Raw genomic sequence first — 19,499 nt, forward strand, 5'->3', positions numbered from 1 at the left:
GAAACAGCAGCAACACCAGCAGCAGCAGCAGCATCAACAGCACACAAAGCAGCAACAAGAGCAGAAGCAACAACAGCAGCAACTACAATAACAGTATTGTCATTGTCAGGAATAGCAACAACATCAAGAATGTCAACGGCAAGAACAACAGCAACAGCAACTGCAAAAACAGCAGCAACACCATCAACAGCACCATCAACAACAACACCAGCAACAAAACAGCAGCAGCAGCAGCAGCAGCACCATCAACAACAGCAAAAGCAGCAGCAGCAACACCAGGAACAGCAGCAACAAAACATCAGCAGCACCACCATCAACATCATCAACGGAAAGAGCAGCAGCAACAATGATAACAGCAGAAAGAACAGGAGCAACAGCACACAAAGCAGCAACAACAACAGCAGCAGCAAAAGCAGCCACAGCACACAAAGCAGCAACAACAGCAGCCACAACAGCAGCAGCAACAGTGGCAACAGCAAGAACAAAATCAGCAGAAAGAACAGCAGCAGCATCACACAAAGCAACAACAACAACAACAGCAACAACAACAGCAACTGTAGCACCATCAACAGCAACAGTAGCAGCAGCACAATCAAAAACAACAGCAGAAGCAACATCTGGAACAGCAGCAGCAACAGCAGCAAGAACATCAGCAGAAAGAACAGTAGCAACATCAGCAGCATCAGCAGCAACTGCAATAACAGCAGGAGCAGCACCACCACCAGCAGCAACAGCAGGAAGAACAACATCAGCAGAAAGAACAGCAGCAACAACAGTAAGAGCACACAAAGCAGAAACATCAACAGCAGCAGCAACAACAGTAATAATAGCAGAAGCAGCAATAGCACACAAAGCAGAAACAACAGCAGCAGCAACAACAGTAATAATAGCAGCAGCAGCAACAGCAGCAAGAACAGCAATAGCAATAACAGCAGCAGCATTAACAGCAGCAGCAGCAACAACAGCAGTAGCAGCACAGCAGCAACACCAACAGCAGCAGCAGCACCATCAACAGCAGCACCACCATCAACTCAGCAACAGCAGCAGCAACTGCAATAGCAGCAGCAACAACAGGAACAGCACCAATAACAACATCAGCAGCAGCAACAATAGGAACAAAAACTGCAGTAGCAACACCAGCAACAGCTTCAGCAGCAACTGCAGCATCAACAGGAGCAGCACCAACAACAACTACAGTAGCAACACCTGCAACAGCAGCAGCAGCAGCACCAACAGCAGCAGCACCACCACCACCACCAGCAACAGCAACAGTAGCAGTAGCAGCAGCACCAACAACAGCAGCAGCACCACCAGCAACAGCAGCAACAACAACAGCAGCAGCACCATCATCATCCACAACAGCAGTAGCAACATCAGGAACAGCAGCAACATCAGCAAGAACAACATCAGCGGAAAGAACAGCAACAGCAGCACACAAAGCAGCAGCAAGAACATCAGCAGAAAGAACAGCAGGAACAGCTACACCATCAACAACAGCAGCACCATCAACAAAAGCAGCAGCAACAACAGGAACAGCAGCAACAGCAGCAGCACTATCAACACCAACAGTAGCAACATCAGGAACATTAGCAACAACAGCAGCAAAAGTAGCAAGAACAACATCAGGAGAAAGAACAGCAGCAATAACATCAATAGCAATAATTACAGCATCAGCATCAGACCACCAACAGCAAGAGCAACAATAACAGCAACAACATCAGCAGGACCAGCAGCAACATCAGCAGCAACAATAACAGCAGCAGCAACTGCAATAACAGCAGCAGCAACAGCACACAAAGCAGAAACAGCAACAACAGCAATAACAGCACCATCATCAGGAAGAGCAGCAACAGCAACAAGAACAAAACATCAGCAGAAAGTTCAGCAGCAACAGCAGCAGCAGCACCACCTGAATCAATAGCAGCAATAGCAGCAGCAGCAGCAGCACCAGCAACAACAGCACATATCAGCAGCACCATCAACACTAACAGCAGCAGCAACACTAACAGCAGCAGCAAGAACATCAGCAGAACAGCAGCAACAGCAGCAACAGCAGCAACAGCACCACCAACAGCAACGGCAGCAAGAACATCAGCAGAAAATTCAGCACCAGCAATAGCAGCAATAGCAGCAGCAGCACCATCAATAGCAGCAACAGCAGCAGCAGCAGCAGCAACAACAGCACACATAACAACAACAGCAGCACCAACAGTAGCAACATCAGGAACAGCAGCAAAAGCAGCAAGAACAACATCAGCAGAACAGCAGCAGCAACAACTACAGCATCAGCATTAGCACCATTAACAGCAGCAGCAACTGCAACAGCAGCAGCACCATTAACAACAGCTGTAGCACCAGCACCAGCAGCAGCAACAACTACAGCAGCAACAACACCAATAGCAGCAGCACCACCAGCAACAGCAGCAGCAACAACTATAGCAGCAAGAACAACATCAGCAGAAAGAACAGCAGTAACATTAGGAACAGCAGCAACAACATCAGCACCATCGACAACAGCAGCATCAGCATCAGCAGCACCATCGACAACAGCAGCAGCAACACCAGCATCAGCAGCACCATTGACAACAGCAGCAGCAACACCAGCATCAGCAGCACCACCAACATCAGCAACAGCAACATCAGGTACAGCAGCAACAACAGCAATAACAGCAGCATCAGCAAAAGAAGCACCATCAACAATAGCAGTAGCAACATCAGGAACAGCAGCAACAGCAGCAAGAACAACATCAGCAGAAAGAACAGCAGCAACAGCAGCAGCAGCAACAACAGCAACAGCACCAACAGCAACAACAGCAGCAGCAACAGCACCACCAACAGCAGCAGCACCATCAACATCAACAACAGCACCACCAACACCAGCAGAAAGAACAACAGCAACAGCAGAGACAGCAGCAACAGCATCAACAATAGCAGCACCATCATCAACATCAACAGCAGCAGCAGCACCAACAGCAACAGCAACATCAGCAAGAACAGCCGAAAAAACTTCAGCAACAGCAGCAACAACAGCAATAACAGCCCAGCAACAACAGCAGCAATAACAGCAGTAAACACAACAGCAGCAGCAACAACAGCAGCACCATCAACAATAGCAACAGCAGCAACAGCTGCAAGAACATCAGCAAAAAGAACAGCAGCAACAACAGCAATAGCAGCAGCAGCAACAACAACAGCAACCGCACACAAAGCAGCAACAATAGCAGCAGCAGTAGCAACAGCACCACCAACAGCAGTCAGCAACAGCAGGACCAACTGCAATAACAGCAGCACTACCATCAACAGCACCAGCACAGCAGCAGCAGAAAGAACAACAACAACAACAGCAGCAACATCAACATCAACAACAGGAACAGCAGCACCATCAACAACAGCAGTAGCAACATCAGGAACAGCAGCAACAGCAGCAAGAATATCAGCAACTGCAAAAACAACAGCAGCATCATCAACAACAGCAGCAGTAACAGCAACACCTTCAGCAGCAACTGCAGCAGCAGCAGCAACAACAGCAGCAACAGTAGCACCATCCACAGCAGCAGCAGCAGAAAGAACAGCAGTAACAGCAGCTACTGCACACAAAGCAACAACAACACCAGCAGCACCACCATCAACAGCAGCACCACCATCAACAGCAGCACCACCAGCAACACTAGCAGCACCACCAGCAACATCATCATCATCATCATCATCATCATCATCATCATCATCATCATCCACAGCAGCAGCAACAACAGCAGCAGCAACTGCAATAACAACAGCAGCACCACCATCAGCAGCAAGAACATCAGCAGCAAGAACAACAGCACCACCACCATCAAAAACAGCAGCAACACCAGCAGCAGCACCAGCACCACCACCAGCAGCAGCAACAGCACCACCAACATCAGCAACAGCAGCAGCAGCAAGAGCAACAGCAGCAATACAACATCAGCAGAAAGAACAGCAATAACATCAGCAGAAATGACAGCAGCAATAACATCAGCCACAGCAACAGCAGCAGTAGCAGCAGGAAGCACAATAACAGCAGCAGCAGCAGCAGCAGCAGCAGCATCAGGAACAGCAGCAGCAGGAGCAAGAAATACAGCAGCAACTGAGCAGCAGCAACAGTACCATCGACACCAGCAACAGCAATAGCACCCAAAGCATCATCAGCAACAACAGCATCAGCAACGATAACAACAGCAGGAACAGAGCAGCAACAGCAGCAGCAACTACAACAACTACAGCAATATCATCATCAGTAACAAAAATAGCCTGTTGTAAAATTATAAAAAATTGAGGGTTGGGGATTTAGCTCAGCGGTAGAGCACTTGCCTAGCAAGCGCAAGGCCCTGGGTTCGGTCCCCAGCTCCGAAAAAAAGAAAAAGAAAAAAAAATTGCATTGTCTTTATTTCCTCTGTGTGTCCCAAGATATCTGCTGGATATCTTGCCTGAAACACACATCCCAACTCCAGGGAAGCCCCTCTGCCACCACACACTCTCCCAAACTCAATTCTCCACAAGAAAGGACACATAACACAATAACCTCTGATCCAATTGATAAGATGTAATCGCCCACTTAAACACACAAAACCCATAACATTCATAACAAGTAAAGGCATGGATCCTTAACGTCAGCCTCCATGTTCTCTCTCTGCAGCTACTCTGCAGTCTCCCCCTCCCTTCCATTCCCATCTCCTCCTCTTCCTTCAAACTTTTCTCCCGCCCATCCTTCCTTCTCGTCCAATGACAGGCCTCATTCTATCTTGTGCCTGAGTACAACTGTTCTCATTTTGCAATTAAAAGCATGGAATATATCTAACACCCAGTCCAACACTTTATGAACACTTAGTTAAGAAAGGCTTTAAAGCTGTTATATCCTGGCTAGCTTTTATACTATCTGATATCTAATACATGGCTTCCAGAACTGAGAGGTCGTAGAGACAAATCTCCATTAGCACAGTCCTCTGTTAGCGACATGTGAGCGCAAGTCTTGGGCCTTCTGGCCCAAAATCAAATCTCTTGAAATGCAAATTTTTGAGGGGCTGATCACTCTTTCTTGGCAGAGCTTATCAGTCAACTATTCTGCATAATTTGTCCTTTTCTGGACAGTATTAGTCTGCAGATGAAACAGGCAGTTTTGCCTCATCTGGAGGTAGAGATGTTCAACTTCTTTGTTAAATCCACCAAAGGGGAACTGTTAGGAGCAGATACGTCTCAACAAAAAATAAATAACTTTAAATCTCATCTTTTGTGGATTTCTGATGTTTTTGAAAACCATCTATGTATATAAGGTAATCTGGACTGTTGTCCGTTAACTTGGAGCCATGAATTTGCTATTTGGCCCTTAACTCAGACGTGTAATCAACTCAGAAGTTTGTAATGGCATCAATAGAAGGACTGGCTCTAAACCTTGTACTTTTAAACTTTTCTGACAAATTCTATTCCAAAACAAAGATACGATTTTTAGCTTATGAGATTATGACTGTATAACTTAATTCAGCTAATTCCTCCCTGTTAAATCACAACCATTACTAATTTCCTCATAAAAACAACCTTAGAATAACCACTTTCAGCGATGACTCCTCTGTAACTTCAAGCTGTACATGGTCATTGAGATATCCTTGGGGGTAGGGGGTAGGAAGAATGAAGCAAATGCTGTAGCCGGATGTGTCCTGACTGGACCCAGCTGAAACTCCTCGAGACCAGGAATCCAAGTAGGCACACTCCGCAAAATACAACTCTCAAGACAAAAGTTTAGAATCAAGATACCTTTTCATTTGATTCTCCTGAATCTAGTTTTTCAGGTGGTCTCTCTCTCTCAAATCTGATCAGTATGACTCTCTGAGGTTTCCAGAGCCTAATCACACTTTTTAAAAACACAAAGACAAAATCTTTCTCCCAGAATACTGTGTTCCTTAGTCTGTAACCAGAAAAGCTTGTATCTTGTACTCTCTCCCAGAGTAATAATATAACCATAAAACTCAGTCACACCCATTATGAAGATTAAACAATTTTTAAAAAAGGAAGTAAGCTAAACAATGAGCCTAATAGGGTTTTGTACTCTGTGATATCAGGAAACAAACCCAAAATTCCCGTGGAGCCCACATTAAGAGAATCTGACCTTACTGTTGTGGTAAATATTAAAAATAACCACAAACCCTCGATAGCCGACATCAACGAGCCATATGGCCTTTAGCGAGGTAATTCATAAAACAAACTAAACACTTTCTATCAACTCTAATATCAATAAACAACTTACGAAATCAGGACTTTAGCCCAAAATATATCCATCTGTTAAGCTCTCTACCCAGAGCCGCAGATTTTTACTTAACCTTAATAACTCGTAAATATCACAATTTTCTACTTGGAGTCAGTGACTAATTTTTCCCTAAGTTCTGAAAATCCCCACGTGATTTGGATAATCTCTGTACTCTCCTTAAAACAAACGGAATCACCTTCTAATGGTACCTGTTGTTAAGAAGTAGCTTGTCTAACTAGGATTTCAACCCAAAATTCCTGTGGAGCCCAGGTTAGAAGGACTATGAGTATCTTGAAAGACTTTCTTTGAAAAGCAGCTTTATCTCTAAGTCTCTGAGCTGTAACCACTTCTCCCACAGCAGGAGACCTACATTCTGCCAGCCCAGGCTGTTTCGATTTCTTTAAGTTTCCCCGTGCTTGAGACAACTCAACATGGCGCTGGCCTCCTCTTACTTAGAAAATAAAACTTTCTCTCAACTCTTAGGATTCCTAGTGGATTCTCGCCCACAGGTTGGTTTGCCATCTGTTGTTGAAAAGTTTGAGGGGAGGGGAGAAGACTGAGATGGAAAGGAGGAAGAGACAGGAGGAGACTGCAGAGAAGCCACCACGGAGAGAACATGGAAGCTGATGCTAAGATTCCACTCTGTGTGTTTACAGGTTGTTATGAATGTTCTTGAGGGATGGATGTGTGCAGGGCTTTGTATGTTTAGGTGGGCAATTATATGTTATCAATTGGATCAGAGGTGACTGGGTTGTGTGTTCTTTCTTGTGGAGAATTGAATTTGGGAGAGTGTGTGGGACGCCATGGAGTTAGGATGTGTGCTTCTGGCATGGAAACCTGCCTTGGGAACTAGATAGGTAGAGAGGTTGCTGCCAGGCTCAGAGAGAGGCCTTGGCAACGTGATATGGGGTGGAGCAGAGCGGGTGAGACGCTTTGCTGACTGAGACTAAGAGATCTAGCAGAAATCTTGCCTGAAACACACATCCCAACTTCGTGGCAGTCCCTCTGCCGCCCCACACTCACAACAACAGCCCCATCAACAGCAGCAACAACAGCAGCAACAACAGCAACAGCAAAAGCAACAACAGCAGCAACTGTAGCAACAGTAGCAACTTCAGTAGCATCAACAGCAACAGTAACAGCAGCAGGAGCAGCAATAAAACAAATCTTCCAATAAAGCTGACAGTTAAAGAGGACCCACCATGCTTATGTTTCCAGAATGTCAGTCAGAACCCCAGGGAGCATATGCTGGTAGTGGCAGAATGTCTAGGCTTCCATGATGGTTGGCAAGTAGCCTTGATGCTGCTTTTGTGCTGTTACCTTCCATGGAGTAAAGTCTGGCTCCTGGGAGTGCCTGCACACTGATCCTAGAATGTGGAAACAGAAAGGGCTCTGGAGGCTGGAACTGGAAAGCTCCCATCCTGTGCCACAGCAACCAATCACTGGCCCTGCCAGGGACCTCTAGGGCCCATGGGGCATGGTTCAAGGAAAGGTCTGGGGCAATTTGGATCTCCTCTCTCGGAAATTTAGGCTGAGAAGCAAAGGAACCCTCTGTCACTTAGTAGAGAGACAGTCAACTCTGGAGAGGCTGTAAGGGGCCAGTGTGGGGGTCTTAGTTGTGCTTTGATGAAGACAATGAGTGTCTCAGGAGGCTAGCTGGGAGCAGGACTGGACTAGACGCTTGTCCCATGCCAAGGCTAGCTGACAGAGGAGCAGTGGACTCAGGACCTGCCCGTTCTCCTGGGTCTCCAAAGCTGTGCTTAACCACCCAAAAAATCCTACCTTCTGAGTTTTGGAGGCTCAGCTCCCTGCAGTCTCTGGTCCCTGACTTCCTGTCCTTGGGCCTAAGATTTATTTTATTTATTTCATGTATATGAGTACACTGTAGCTGTCTTCAGACCCACCAGAAGAGGGCGTTGGATTGCATTACAGATGTTGTAAGCCGCCCTGTGGTTGGTGGGTACTGAACCCAGCCAGTGCTCTTAACTGCTGAGTCATCTCTCCAGCCCCAGCCTAACTCTTTGTAATCCACATTTTTCTCACAACCTGGCTGGCCCGCATAGTGGAACATGACTGGCCTAGAGCACACAATCAAACTGAAATAGCTGAAAGATATTCCCTGAGCATCTCTCTTTAAAGGGGGCAGCTAAGCCCTCCCTGATGAGAGCGGGCTGGGCACAGCCACTGTTTTAATAGTAGAATAAATCATAAGTAATTGTGTGTCACTTCAGGCTCTGCCTTTCCTTGGGATCACGTGACCTGAAATATGGCAGTCCCTGTGTCATGAGAACACACAAGCTGCCCATTAGGTATGTCTATGACCCCATGGAAACCATGTGTGTGAGCCATCTTGATTCTAGCTCTCTTGATTCATCTCCATTCTCCCTCATATCGTCTGTTGATTTCAGCCCCCTTCCTCCCTCTTTTCTTCCCAAAGCTGCAGCCCTTTGAAAGACTTTTCAGGCCACAGCCAACCCTAAATTCATTCTCCCCAGAAACTGTGGAATAATAAATGTTTGTTGTTCTAGACCATTAAGTTCAGGATAATTGGTTAGTGGTGATAGATAAATCATACACATGTGGCTTGGTCTCACATTAAATTAATGCTCTCCAACTCAAATGCCCCCCAATGCTGCCTTCTATAATTATGTACCTTGTTCTTTCTCTTAGGTTCAGCCTCTCTCCCCCTATTCCCTCCCTCCCTTACTGCCCCTGCCTCCTTTTCTTACTTTCTGAATGGCCTGAATACCTATTTCCAAGAGAAAGTCAAACCAATTGGAACTCCAGGCTCTGTGCTTGCACCTCCCTCCCCACTGGATCTGCCTGCCGTCATACCTGTGGCCTGCTGCACTCCTGGCAGAGGTCTCCCCCTACTCTCTAGGTATAATCTCTTCTGGCTTCTCCTAGGGCCTCCCCTCTGGAATCCACCCCTCACCTCCCCCAGCCATTTTAGGAGGAAAGGTCACTAACCTGTGTGTCTAATCTGGTCAAATGCAAGGAGGACTCAAAGTCAACCATTGGATGAGTAATATCAGGGGCTCAAGGGGTCCTGGTCCATGGTTTTACCCTGAAAATCTGCCTGGAGGGACAGAAAGCAAGAGACAGTGAATACTCACATTGATTTCATTAAACTTTACTGTGACTCTAGCACTTGGATGGGAGAGGCAAGGGGATTATCTACATTTCAAGGTCAGCCTGAGCCATACAGTCTGGACTTGCTCGACCTGGACAACAGAGTACAGACTGCTTCAAAGAGCTAATTAAGTTGAGTGGTGGTGGTGGTGGTAGTGGTGATGGTGTTGATGGTGGTGGTGGAGGTGGTGGTGGTTGTGTTGTTGTTGTTGTTGGTGGCAATCGTGGTGGTGGTGGTGTTGTTGATGGTGGTAGTGGTGGTGGTGATAGTGGAGGTAGAGGTGGTGGTGGTGGTAGTGATGGTGGCGATGATGGTGGTAGTGATGGTGGTGATGGTGGTGGTGGTAGAGGTGGTGGTGGTGGTGGTGGTGATAGTTGGACATAGAGGTGGTGGTGGTAGTGATGGTGGCGATGATGGTGGTAGTGATGGTGGTGATGGTGGTGGTGATAGTGGTGGTGGAGGTGGTAGAGGAGGTGGAATGATTTAGGTATGTCTGTGACCACTTGGCATCAGGGACTAAAGATAAGGAAGTATGCCAGCGAGGTGCCCAGCAAGAACAACCTCCAAGTCTGTGTGTTCAGCCCAAGAATGCGTGTGGAGTCTGGGAAGGGCTTGGGACCCTGAAGCGCCCCAGCTCCTGTCTCTATGACCTTTTCTAACACCATAAGAACTTCCAGTGTGCTATTGCTTTTCTAGTGAGCAGTTTCTTTTCAGAGGAAATGCCAGCATCTTCCCTGTTAGCCTAGATGGTGACTTCTGAGCTGCCCCAGTGTGTGGGATATGAGGTCAGGATAGTGGGGTCAGGATGTTCATTGTGCCGAGAGACACCGGGAGCACTTCCCGCTTGTCTCTTCTTACAGTGTACTCTGCTTCTGACCCCGGATCTTGGCTTTCCTCTCACGCCCCAGTTTTCTAATACAAGCTGTGTCTCTTACAGTTCATCAGATTCTGCAGGCGCTATGAGGTCAAGGTTCAGACCTACAAGACTGCCCACTCTTTAGATCTCATTGCTAGTGTTGGGTGCCCACTGTGCCCAGTCATGCTGTACTTGATCAAATCTAAGATTATTTTTTGAGATAAGGTCTTCTGTTGCTATATAGCACAGGCTAGATTCAAACTCAAGATCCCTCTGCTTCAGTCTCCCAAGCAACGGGATTATATTACATTAAGTGTGCTGCTACCCCCTGTACCTCTTGGTTACAAGTGAAGGTCCCTAAGACATTCATCTCATCATTCTGAATAGCTTGTCTGACTTGAATCGGAGTAGGTGGACTTACTGAGGTACTAGTTTAGTCTAGAAGAAGACAACCCGTAAGTAACCAGCTGGAAGGGATGCCGGGTGGGGGTGGGGGCCGGGTGTGTGGGGAGGGGGCGGAGCTTCCAAGCCCTCTCTAGATGCACCACCTCCCTAGCGTGCCACATGGTCCACAGCCTGGATGCTCGCCAACCACACCATTGGTCATAACATAACCAGGGTGGAGAGTAACTCAATCCAGAACTTTCCTTCCTGGAGGAGCGGACGCCAATGCAGGTTCCCGTCTGGGCTCTGAGTAGCCTCCTTGATTTTTGTTTGTTGGTTTAGGTGTTTTCTTTGTAACCACCCGTGATCCAGAAGCCCACCCAGAGACACTTCATTAAAAGCAAAGATGTTTTCCACCCAGGTAATTCCATGGGATTTAGGAGCTCTGTGTTAGGAACTTGCCTTAAAGACTTGTTATTGGCATAAAAGACACTCCTGTTATTCTTAATTGCTTGGGGGAATCCCAGGGGCTTTAGGAACTCTGTGCCAAAAGAAAGAAAGAGAAAAGAGAGAGGAGGAAGGAGGGAGGGAGGGAGGGAGGGGGGAGGGAGGAAGAGAGAGATGCATGTACACACACACACACACACACACACACACACACACACACACACACACACACGGGTGTGGTGGAAGAGGAACCTGGCCACGACTCCTCTTTACCCATCACCCATAGCCTCACAGAGATGGCAGCTTTTCTCCATTGTCCAACCCTGCTGCTGCTATCCTAGTTAGGTCTGGACCAGTTCTTGCCCGGTTCCAGAAACTGACTTCTAACTATGAGAAAATGTCCTTGCCAGGTAATAGCTATCAGGGTCCCTCCATACCTCTTCATCTTGCCTCTCCTCCACTGCACCGCATAATCTTCCTCATCTTCCTCACTGCATGCTGTGCTGTGTGCACGGTCTTCCTCACTGGCATTGCTATCCTGCTTCCCACATCTCACCTGCTTGTTTCTCACAGCAAATCCTTTCACAACTGGAAACCTCTTCCCCAAATCCCTCCTTATACTTGTGGACCTCACAGTTCATCATTCTGCCCTTGATTGCCACCCCGTCTTGTCATGGTTTGGCAAGGTCAGGCTGTGTTCATTTGTCCTCTCGTTCCTCTGCTCAACTGTGGCCCCTGCCCTCTGAGTCCTATCATGGATGGTGCATCCCATCTCTTTCTGTTATTCAGATGCCTAGGAAATTGTAGGTCTTAGTGGTGAGAAGATAACAGATTTCAAATCAGAAGACCTAGCCTCAAATTTGCTACCTGAGCAACCTTGGAGGAGTCTGGCTGTGTGCTTGCTGGGAGTCTGATCAGCCATTCAATGTAAAAGCCCTGTGTAGATCCAATTTATTCCACTGAAGGGTTTAACTACTCTGTCTTAGCCAAGCTGGTTCAGCTGGACCTGCATCAGCCACTGGAGGGCAATCTTAGCCAGTCTCCCAACTGGGCTCGATTTGATCCCTTCTCGCCATGGATGAGGGCCTGAGGTATAACCCCAAGGTTCCATGAGTGGTTTCACAGACCTGCTGAGGGATGTACCCCAATGCTGTCACTTAGTCAGAGTTCTCTTTTCTTTGGTGTAGCTGGAGAAGGTTCTGCACATGGTCCATTACCCTGCAGCACAGTGAGCCATCCTGGGCAGATGGGAAGCCAGCCTTGTCCTCATTACTGCAAGTCTTGCCCCCTCCCTCTCCCTCCTGTGTCCTTCTTTCCTTCCCACAGCCCCACCCTCGTTGTTAAGTCCTCTAGTCTGGCATCAGATTCGCCCTGTTAACTCAGGCTGCTTGAGCCTCCTGAGTGCTGACATTCCAGGCATGAGTCACGGTACTCAGCTCTATTTAGATTTTGTGTTACGATATAAGAACGTACACAACACGATCATCGTTGTTTCGTTGTTTTTAGCCACACATTTCAATGATGAGTTTTAGTTGAACCACCATCACCTCTTGCTAAGGCTATCACTAAAGAAGAAGAAGAAGAAGAAGAAGAAGAAGAAGAGGAGGAGGAGGAGGAAGAGGAGGAGGAGGAGAAGAGGAGGAGGAGAAGAGGAGGAGGAAGAGGAAGAAAAGAAGAAGAAGAAGAGGAGGAGGAGGAGGAAGAAGAAGAAGAGGAAGAAGAAGAAGAAGAAGAAGAAGAAGAAGAAGAAGAAGAAGAAGAAGAAGAAGAAGAAGAAGAAGTAGAAGAAGGAGAAGAAGAAGAAGAAGCAGCAGCAGCAGCAGCTGTGTGCCTAGTAGCAGTCAGTCCTAATCTCCCGTCTTCCCTGTTCCCAGCAGTCACTTTCTGTCTCTGCCTAAGAGACGAATAAAGCATTCTGGGTATGTGAAGGCATTTTCAGAGACTGCTAACTAAGGGTGAAAAACATGCCTTGAATAAAGACGACCCCATATTTAAGAAGGCTCGGAGGTCAGAAAAATGGGAAGAACCTTCTAGAAGTCAGCCATTCTTGTTCTGGGACTGCCGTGGTGAGTTGCTCAGCTCTGTCAGACCCTCCCTGACATAAGGATGAAGACTTTGGAACTTGACCGTTAGATGTTTCCTACAGTGACTTTGAGAGTGACATGACTGTGGTGATCAGCTTCGTTTATTCTGTATAAAGTTTCAGTGCATGCAACAGTATTTCACTGTCGGGGGATAAAGTTTGGGGCCTTGCTCATATCAGATGAATGGAGTACTGACTATGAGCTACCCCATCTCTTGTTGGATCCTCAGGACTGGCCTTAAGCTCACGATTTTCCTGCCTTTGCCTCCCAAGTGCTCGTTTCCCAGGTGTATGACATCACACCTAGGCGCTGCATCCATTTTTATGGCTCAATACAATTCCGTTCTTGTTCTCGGGATGTCCTATTTGCTCACCCACTGATGGGTGTGAGCATGTACCAACCCCCCCTCTCCTTTGCCACGAGGAACTCCTCACTGTACAAGCATCCGTGTACAAGGTGTGAATGGCCATCTACTTTCCATTCTCTAACTGTGGAGGGCTGCTGGGAGCTACCATGCAGCTCCAACGTCTGGCGTTTTGCAAAACTGCCGGGCTGTTTTCCAGAACATCTGTACCACTTCCCATTTCTGCCAGCCATGTCCGAGAACCCCGGAATGCTCTAGACACTGAGTCCATCCCTTGCTTCCCTTAGCATTCTGAACACGGGAGGCTCAGGAGACGAATCCGACGGCTCTCAGCCATTCCTTTTCCAGCGTTATAGGGATGCAAGACAGCAAGCTTTACAGATTTTAATTGCCCGAGAAGCCTACTTGGGCCCTTGGGTGCAACCAAGGTAATCTATCTTTCTTGCTGAGGGGACACTACCGCCTGACTCCCTGGAGCCAAGGAGGGTTTGTCTGTGGGTGAGATCCAGGGGCTGGTTTGGCTGATCTGCACTTGGCTATTTGCCAAGAGGTGCTTATATCAAGCAGGAGCTGCCAGGCAGGTGTCTGCACAGACTCCTTGCCTCTGTAATGGATCCTGAGGCTTCCTGGCAGGGAGCTGGCTCTGGCTCTCGCAGCTGTCTCGGGCATGACGTTGGGAAGACATCTGTCCAGATGGACAGAGACTGTGGGTACAGGTTGCTTCCTCCTCGGTGCCTGGCTGGATAACAGGTAGACATCACTGCTCCAGAGGGGCTGCTGAACTGGGGCCTCCCCTCCTCCACTCGCCATTCCTTTTGTGACAGGACAAATGAGGGCTCTATTTGCAGTGGCTCAGACCCGCCTGCCTGATGAGGAAGGACTGCTTGGCATAGCATCTGGATTGGGAACGAGGCAATTTAGGAAGGGGGAGTGAGGAGGAAGGAAGATGGCTAATCCCAAAGGTGCTCCGTCGTGGGGAAGCAGAATTACCAGCTGTGCAGCTTTTGTGCCAGGAAGAAGGGCTTGCTCATTTTTGTCAGTCTGAAGGGGGAGATGCTTTTGGGAATCGGGGAAGAAACACAGAAAAAAAAAAAACCCTCCTATGAGGTCGTTATTAATTAACTACTGACCCTGTACAGGATTGTCAGGTCCTGTAACATCCATCTTGCTTCTATCTATTTATCTACTGGAAAGCTAGATATGTGGTTGTTTCTTCATATAACAAATATTTACTGTATTTCTGGGAGCGTCCTAGGAGCCAGAGACTGAATGACAAATAAAACTGGTCCCTGGGACGCAAAGTCTGACGGGTCAGAGGCCTTGCCTGCTCTTCTGATGGTGTGAAGGGGGCGGGGCTAAATTTGAGGGTGGGGTTGGGGAAAACCTTTCCTGGGGCACAGGTCTGAAGGATGAGCAGAGGGCAGAGCGGAAGAGTATTTCAACCTGGCAGGAACAGTGCATACAGAGACCCAAGGTGGGACAAACACAACACCCCATAAACAGAAAGCAGTACTCTCGGGGAAGAGCACGGAGGAAGGAGAGACGTGGGGACAGGTAGCAAAGTCAGCAGGTCCAGTGTGTGTGCCCCGGCTCCCACTATCTACGCAGAAGCCCCGCATACTTCTTGGCTTGCTGGGGATGGTCAGAAAATTGTGTTCGAAACGACCACATTTTTCCTGTGACTCAGCACAAATTTCAGATAACTGGGCGATAGAGTAGTCAGGAATAAAAGTACTCTCCTCCACCCCCCAATTAGGGCTGCGGGGCTTCTAGAATCTTCAGTGTTCCAGGCAACTTCACGGGGGTGGGATGGAGCCGGGGTTCCGGTTTAGAGGAAGGGTGGGTCAGCCTCGTGCATGGTGAAGGCTTAGCTCTGAAGCCTCAGTGAGCCCAACACTGAGCGAGTGTTGATTCCAAGGAAAAGAGGTGCTGAGGGCTTAAAGGGGGCTCCGAAGGCACGAGGGAGCCAAAGCTTCCAGATAACTGCCTTGAGCCCTGAAGGTCATGCTGACCTTCTATTTCTGATGAATCACAGGAAACCCTGTTTTTGTCTGTTTCATGTTTGAGAGGTAAATGTGTTCTCTGCTCGCTCAGAAGCACCGAGCTCAGGGCTGAACACACGGATGACGTTCAGCATGAAGACTGGAAGGCCTCAGAGGCCGTCTGGTTCAGAGTCCAACTGTGAACCCTTGTTTTAGAATCATCTGCAGGTGAATGGTCTAAAGACTGTGGTGTGCGTTCTTGAGTCTTATCTCAGAACTACTGAATCACAATTATCTTAAATTTTGTTTTATTTCCTTCTAGAGACAGCATCTCACGCAACCCAGGCTGGATATGAACTCACTATTTAGCCCGCAGTGATCTCGGACTCCTTGTCGTCTCGTCTCTACCTCTGAATGTAGATTGTCCCTCTGAATGTAGATAGTGGCAAGCTCTCTATCCACTGAGGCATCTTATAGCCCCCAGAACACCCTTAGAGATGTGGCAATAATGCAGGCTACTAGGGAGACTGTGTTGTGCGTAAGTGGTTCAGAGAATTCTTGTTACACTGTATTGGTTGTCTGTGTCTTTTGTAACAAATGAACACACGTGACAGAAAAGAACAGAAGTTGGAGATGGAGCAATGGCTCAGGGTTTGAGAGAGCCCTGGCTGTTCTTCCAAAGACCTGTGTTTGATTCCTAACACCCACATGGAAGCTAACAGCTCTCTGTAACTCCAGTTCTGGGGCTCTGGCACCTTCTTCTGGCCTCCAAGGACATTTCAGTTATTTAATGCACGGGTATACACGCAGGCAAAGCACCATGCACATTAAAGATAAAAGAGCAGAGGGTTATTCTCTCTCTGTTCTGGAGACCCGCAGATCTAAGTTATTTCCACTGGACTAAAACCAAGGTGTGGGCAGGGCAACTCCTTGTACAGCCTCAGAAGCCCTCCCTGCCCTATCCAGCTTCTGGAGACGTCTGATAGCCTCCGCTGTGGCATCTGAATAGTTTGTGAACAGCAGGAGAAGGTGGGGCAGAGTCACCTGCACCTTGGGTACATATTTGACCCTGTTTATGACTCATGTCCCTTTGGAACAGGGCCTCCCTCAGGTGGAAAGTCTACATGCCCCACCTCCCTGTGAGCTGCCTTATAGGGCAGCATCCCCACAGGGCAGATGTCTGAGAGGCCCTGGAAGCCCTGCTTTCCTGACACCCTACAGGACTCACAGGCAGGCCATGGCAGCTCTGGCAGCGGGAGTATCCAAGCAACGTGCAGTTGCTGAGGGGCTTGGCTCTAACCAGAATGCTGTGAAGTATCTGGGCCAGGACTTCGAAACCCTGAGGAAGCAGTGCTTGAACTCGGGGGTCCTATTTAAGGACCCAGAATTTCCAGCATGTCCATCAGCTTTGGGCTACAAGGATCTAGGACCAGGCTCCCCAGACACTCAAGGCATCGTATGGAAGCGACCCACGGTAAGCAATAGGGAAGTGACCCTGGCTAGGCACAATTGAGTGTCATGCAGGGTAGAGGGTTGCCACATCTGTTCAAGAGTTGAAGTAAGGGGGTGGGGATTTAGCTCAGTGGTAGAGGGCTTGCCTAGGAAGCGCAAGGCCCTGGGTTCGGTCCCCAGCTCCGAAAAAAAGAACCAAAAAAAAAAAAAAAAAAAAAAGAGTTGAAGTAAGTAACAGTGGTGGATTCTGTTTTGGATCCCATAGTTCTGACCCTGCCTTACTTTCTGAAAATTATTTCCAAGGAAGAGAATACACAGGCTTTAGACAAGTTAGACCTCATGAGTGGCTCTGCTGCTGCTGTGGCCTTGAGGGACATCTCTCTGAGCTTCAGTTTTTCCACCCTTAGAACAGTGTGGCTGGGACCACTGTAGTTCAGTGCAGTTAGGCGACCAAGAAATAAATCTCAGGGTGTAATTGCCCTGCATGTAAGAGACACAGAACACATGGTACTTAGGAACGCATAGTGCCCCCAGGCCAGCACACAGGGGAACAAACCAAGGTTAGAGAGAGTCAGCCATGGGCAAACTGTGATAGCATCGCTGCTGAGGGACATGGGTTACTGAAGGTCCTAGAAGGTTCCATCCAGGCTGGAGAGGAGATAGGAGAGGTGGAAGCCATCCTAAAGACTGTGGGTGTGGTCACTCTGTGGTCTTGATGTGCATTTCCCTGGTGATAACGATGCTGTATGTCTTCATCTTTGTGCTTCATATATCTCGGGTGTATCCTGTAGAGAAACACTCGTTTAAACCCTTTGCCCAGTTCTCAATGGTTCTGTTTGCCTTTTCTTCTTTGTTTGACTTTGTACTTTTTTTTCTCCATCTTTATTAACTTGGGTATTTCTTATTTACATTTCAATTGTTATTCCCTTTCCTGGTTTCCAGGCCAACATCCCCCTAACCCCTCCCCATCCCCTTCTATATGGGTGTTCCCCTCCCCATCTTCCCCCCATTACCGCCCTCCCCCCAACAATCCCATTCAGTGGGGTCCAGCCTTGGCAGGACCAAGGGCTTCCCCTTCCACTGGTGCTCTTACTAGGCTATTCATTGCTACCTATGCAGTTGGAGCCCAGGGTCAGTCCATGTATAGTCTTTGGGTAGTGGCTTAGTCCCTGGAAGCTCTGGTTTGTTGGCATTGTTGTTCATATGGGGTCTCAAGCCCCTTCAAGCTCTTCCAGTTCTTTCTCTGATTCCTTCAACGGGGGTCCTGTTCTCAGTTCAGTGGTTTGCTGCTGGCATTCGCCTATGTATTTGCTGAATTCTGGCTGTGTCTCTCAGGAGAGATCTACATCCGGTTCCTGTCGGCCTGCACTTCTTTGCTTCATCCATCTTATCTAGTTTGGTGGCTGTATATGTATGGGCCACATGTGGGGCAGGCTCTGGATGGGTGTTCCTTCAGCCTCTGTTCTAAACTTTGCCTCCCTATTCCCTCCCAAGGGTATTCTTGTTCCCCTTTTAAAGAAGGAATGAAGCATTCGCATTTTGGTCATCCTTCTTGAGTTTCGTGTGTTCTGGGCATCTAGGGTAATTCGAGCATTTGGGCTAATAGCCACTTATCAGTGAGTGCATACCATGTGTGTTTTTCTGTTATTGGGTTACCTCACTCAGGGTGATATTTTCCAGTTCCATCCATTTGCCTATGAATTTCATAAAGTCATTGTTTTTGATAGCTGAGTAATATTCCATTGTGTAGATGTACCACATTTTCTGTATCCATTCCTCTGTTGAAGGACTTTGTACTTTTGAGGTTAACCCTTTCTTTACTTCAGGAGCTGCCTGTTTTGTTTTTGTTGTTGTTTTGTTGTTGTTTGTTTTTGCATCTAGTAATCCTGAGAATTAAGCTGTTTGTTGCATTTGCGCAGCCACACCCTGATATCCCTCCCTCTGCTTCTACACGTCCCAAAGTTTCACCTACAAGAGAAAATATGCAATATTTATCTTTGCAAATTGGGCTCCCTTCATGTAAAAATGATGATTTTTTTTTTGCTTCTGTCCATTTTCCTGCAAATGACATGGTTTCTTTCTTTATAGTGAACAATACTCTATTGTGAATGTACACGTATACCCCCCACATAAATATACATTTTTTACTCAGTCATCTGTGGTTGGGTACCCAGTTGACTCCGTTAACACGGCTACTGTGACTAGGACTACAGTAAACATGGGCACACAAGTGTCACTACTGTAGCTGACCGTGAATCTTTTGGATCTACACCCAGGAGGAGTATGGCTGCCTCTGCTTATCCCTACGCTTCTAAGTAGCAGGTCTACCCAGGCTCTTATTTCAAGGAATGGAAGACACGTTTGTCTACATGAAGGTTGCAAGATCACATTTGGGTTCTTAAGTGGTACTTTCTTTTGGGAGGTTGCAATCCCTTAGGGCTTTTCTGTTTATGAGGGGCAAGCACAGCAGCTACTCTACCCCGGAGACATCGGTTGGTTGCACTGACCTTCAGTGCTCTCCGCTCCTTGTCTCAATCT

The 19,499-nt window shown here is 47.7% G+C and overlaps 1 protein-coding gene across 1 annotated transcript in view; it reads left to right on the plus strand.

Moving 5' to 3' along the window:
- Positions 1 to 16,707: 16,707 nt before the first annotated feature.
- The window catches only part of Capn8 (calpain 8), a 65,325-nt gene continuing 62,533 nt past the window's right edge, over positions 16,708 to 19,499 (plus strand). Inside the window, exon 1 of the mRNA XM_032915520.1 lies at positions 16,708 to 16,983. Coding sequence (XP_032771411.1) covers positions 16,747 to 16,983 — 237 coding nt within the window. The 5' untranslated portion in view covers positions 16,708 to 16,746. The remainder of the gene's footprint in view (positions 16,984 to 19,499) is intronic.

This window comes from Rattus rattus, chromosome 10, assembly GCF_011064425.1.
Source record: "Rattus rattus isolate New Zealand chromosome 10, Rrattus_CSIRO_v1, whole genome shotgun sequence".
In the NCBI taxonomy this organism is placed as follows: domain Eukaryota; kingdom Metazoa; phylum Chordata; class Mammalia; order Rodentia; family Muridae; genus Rattus; species Rattus rattus.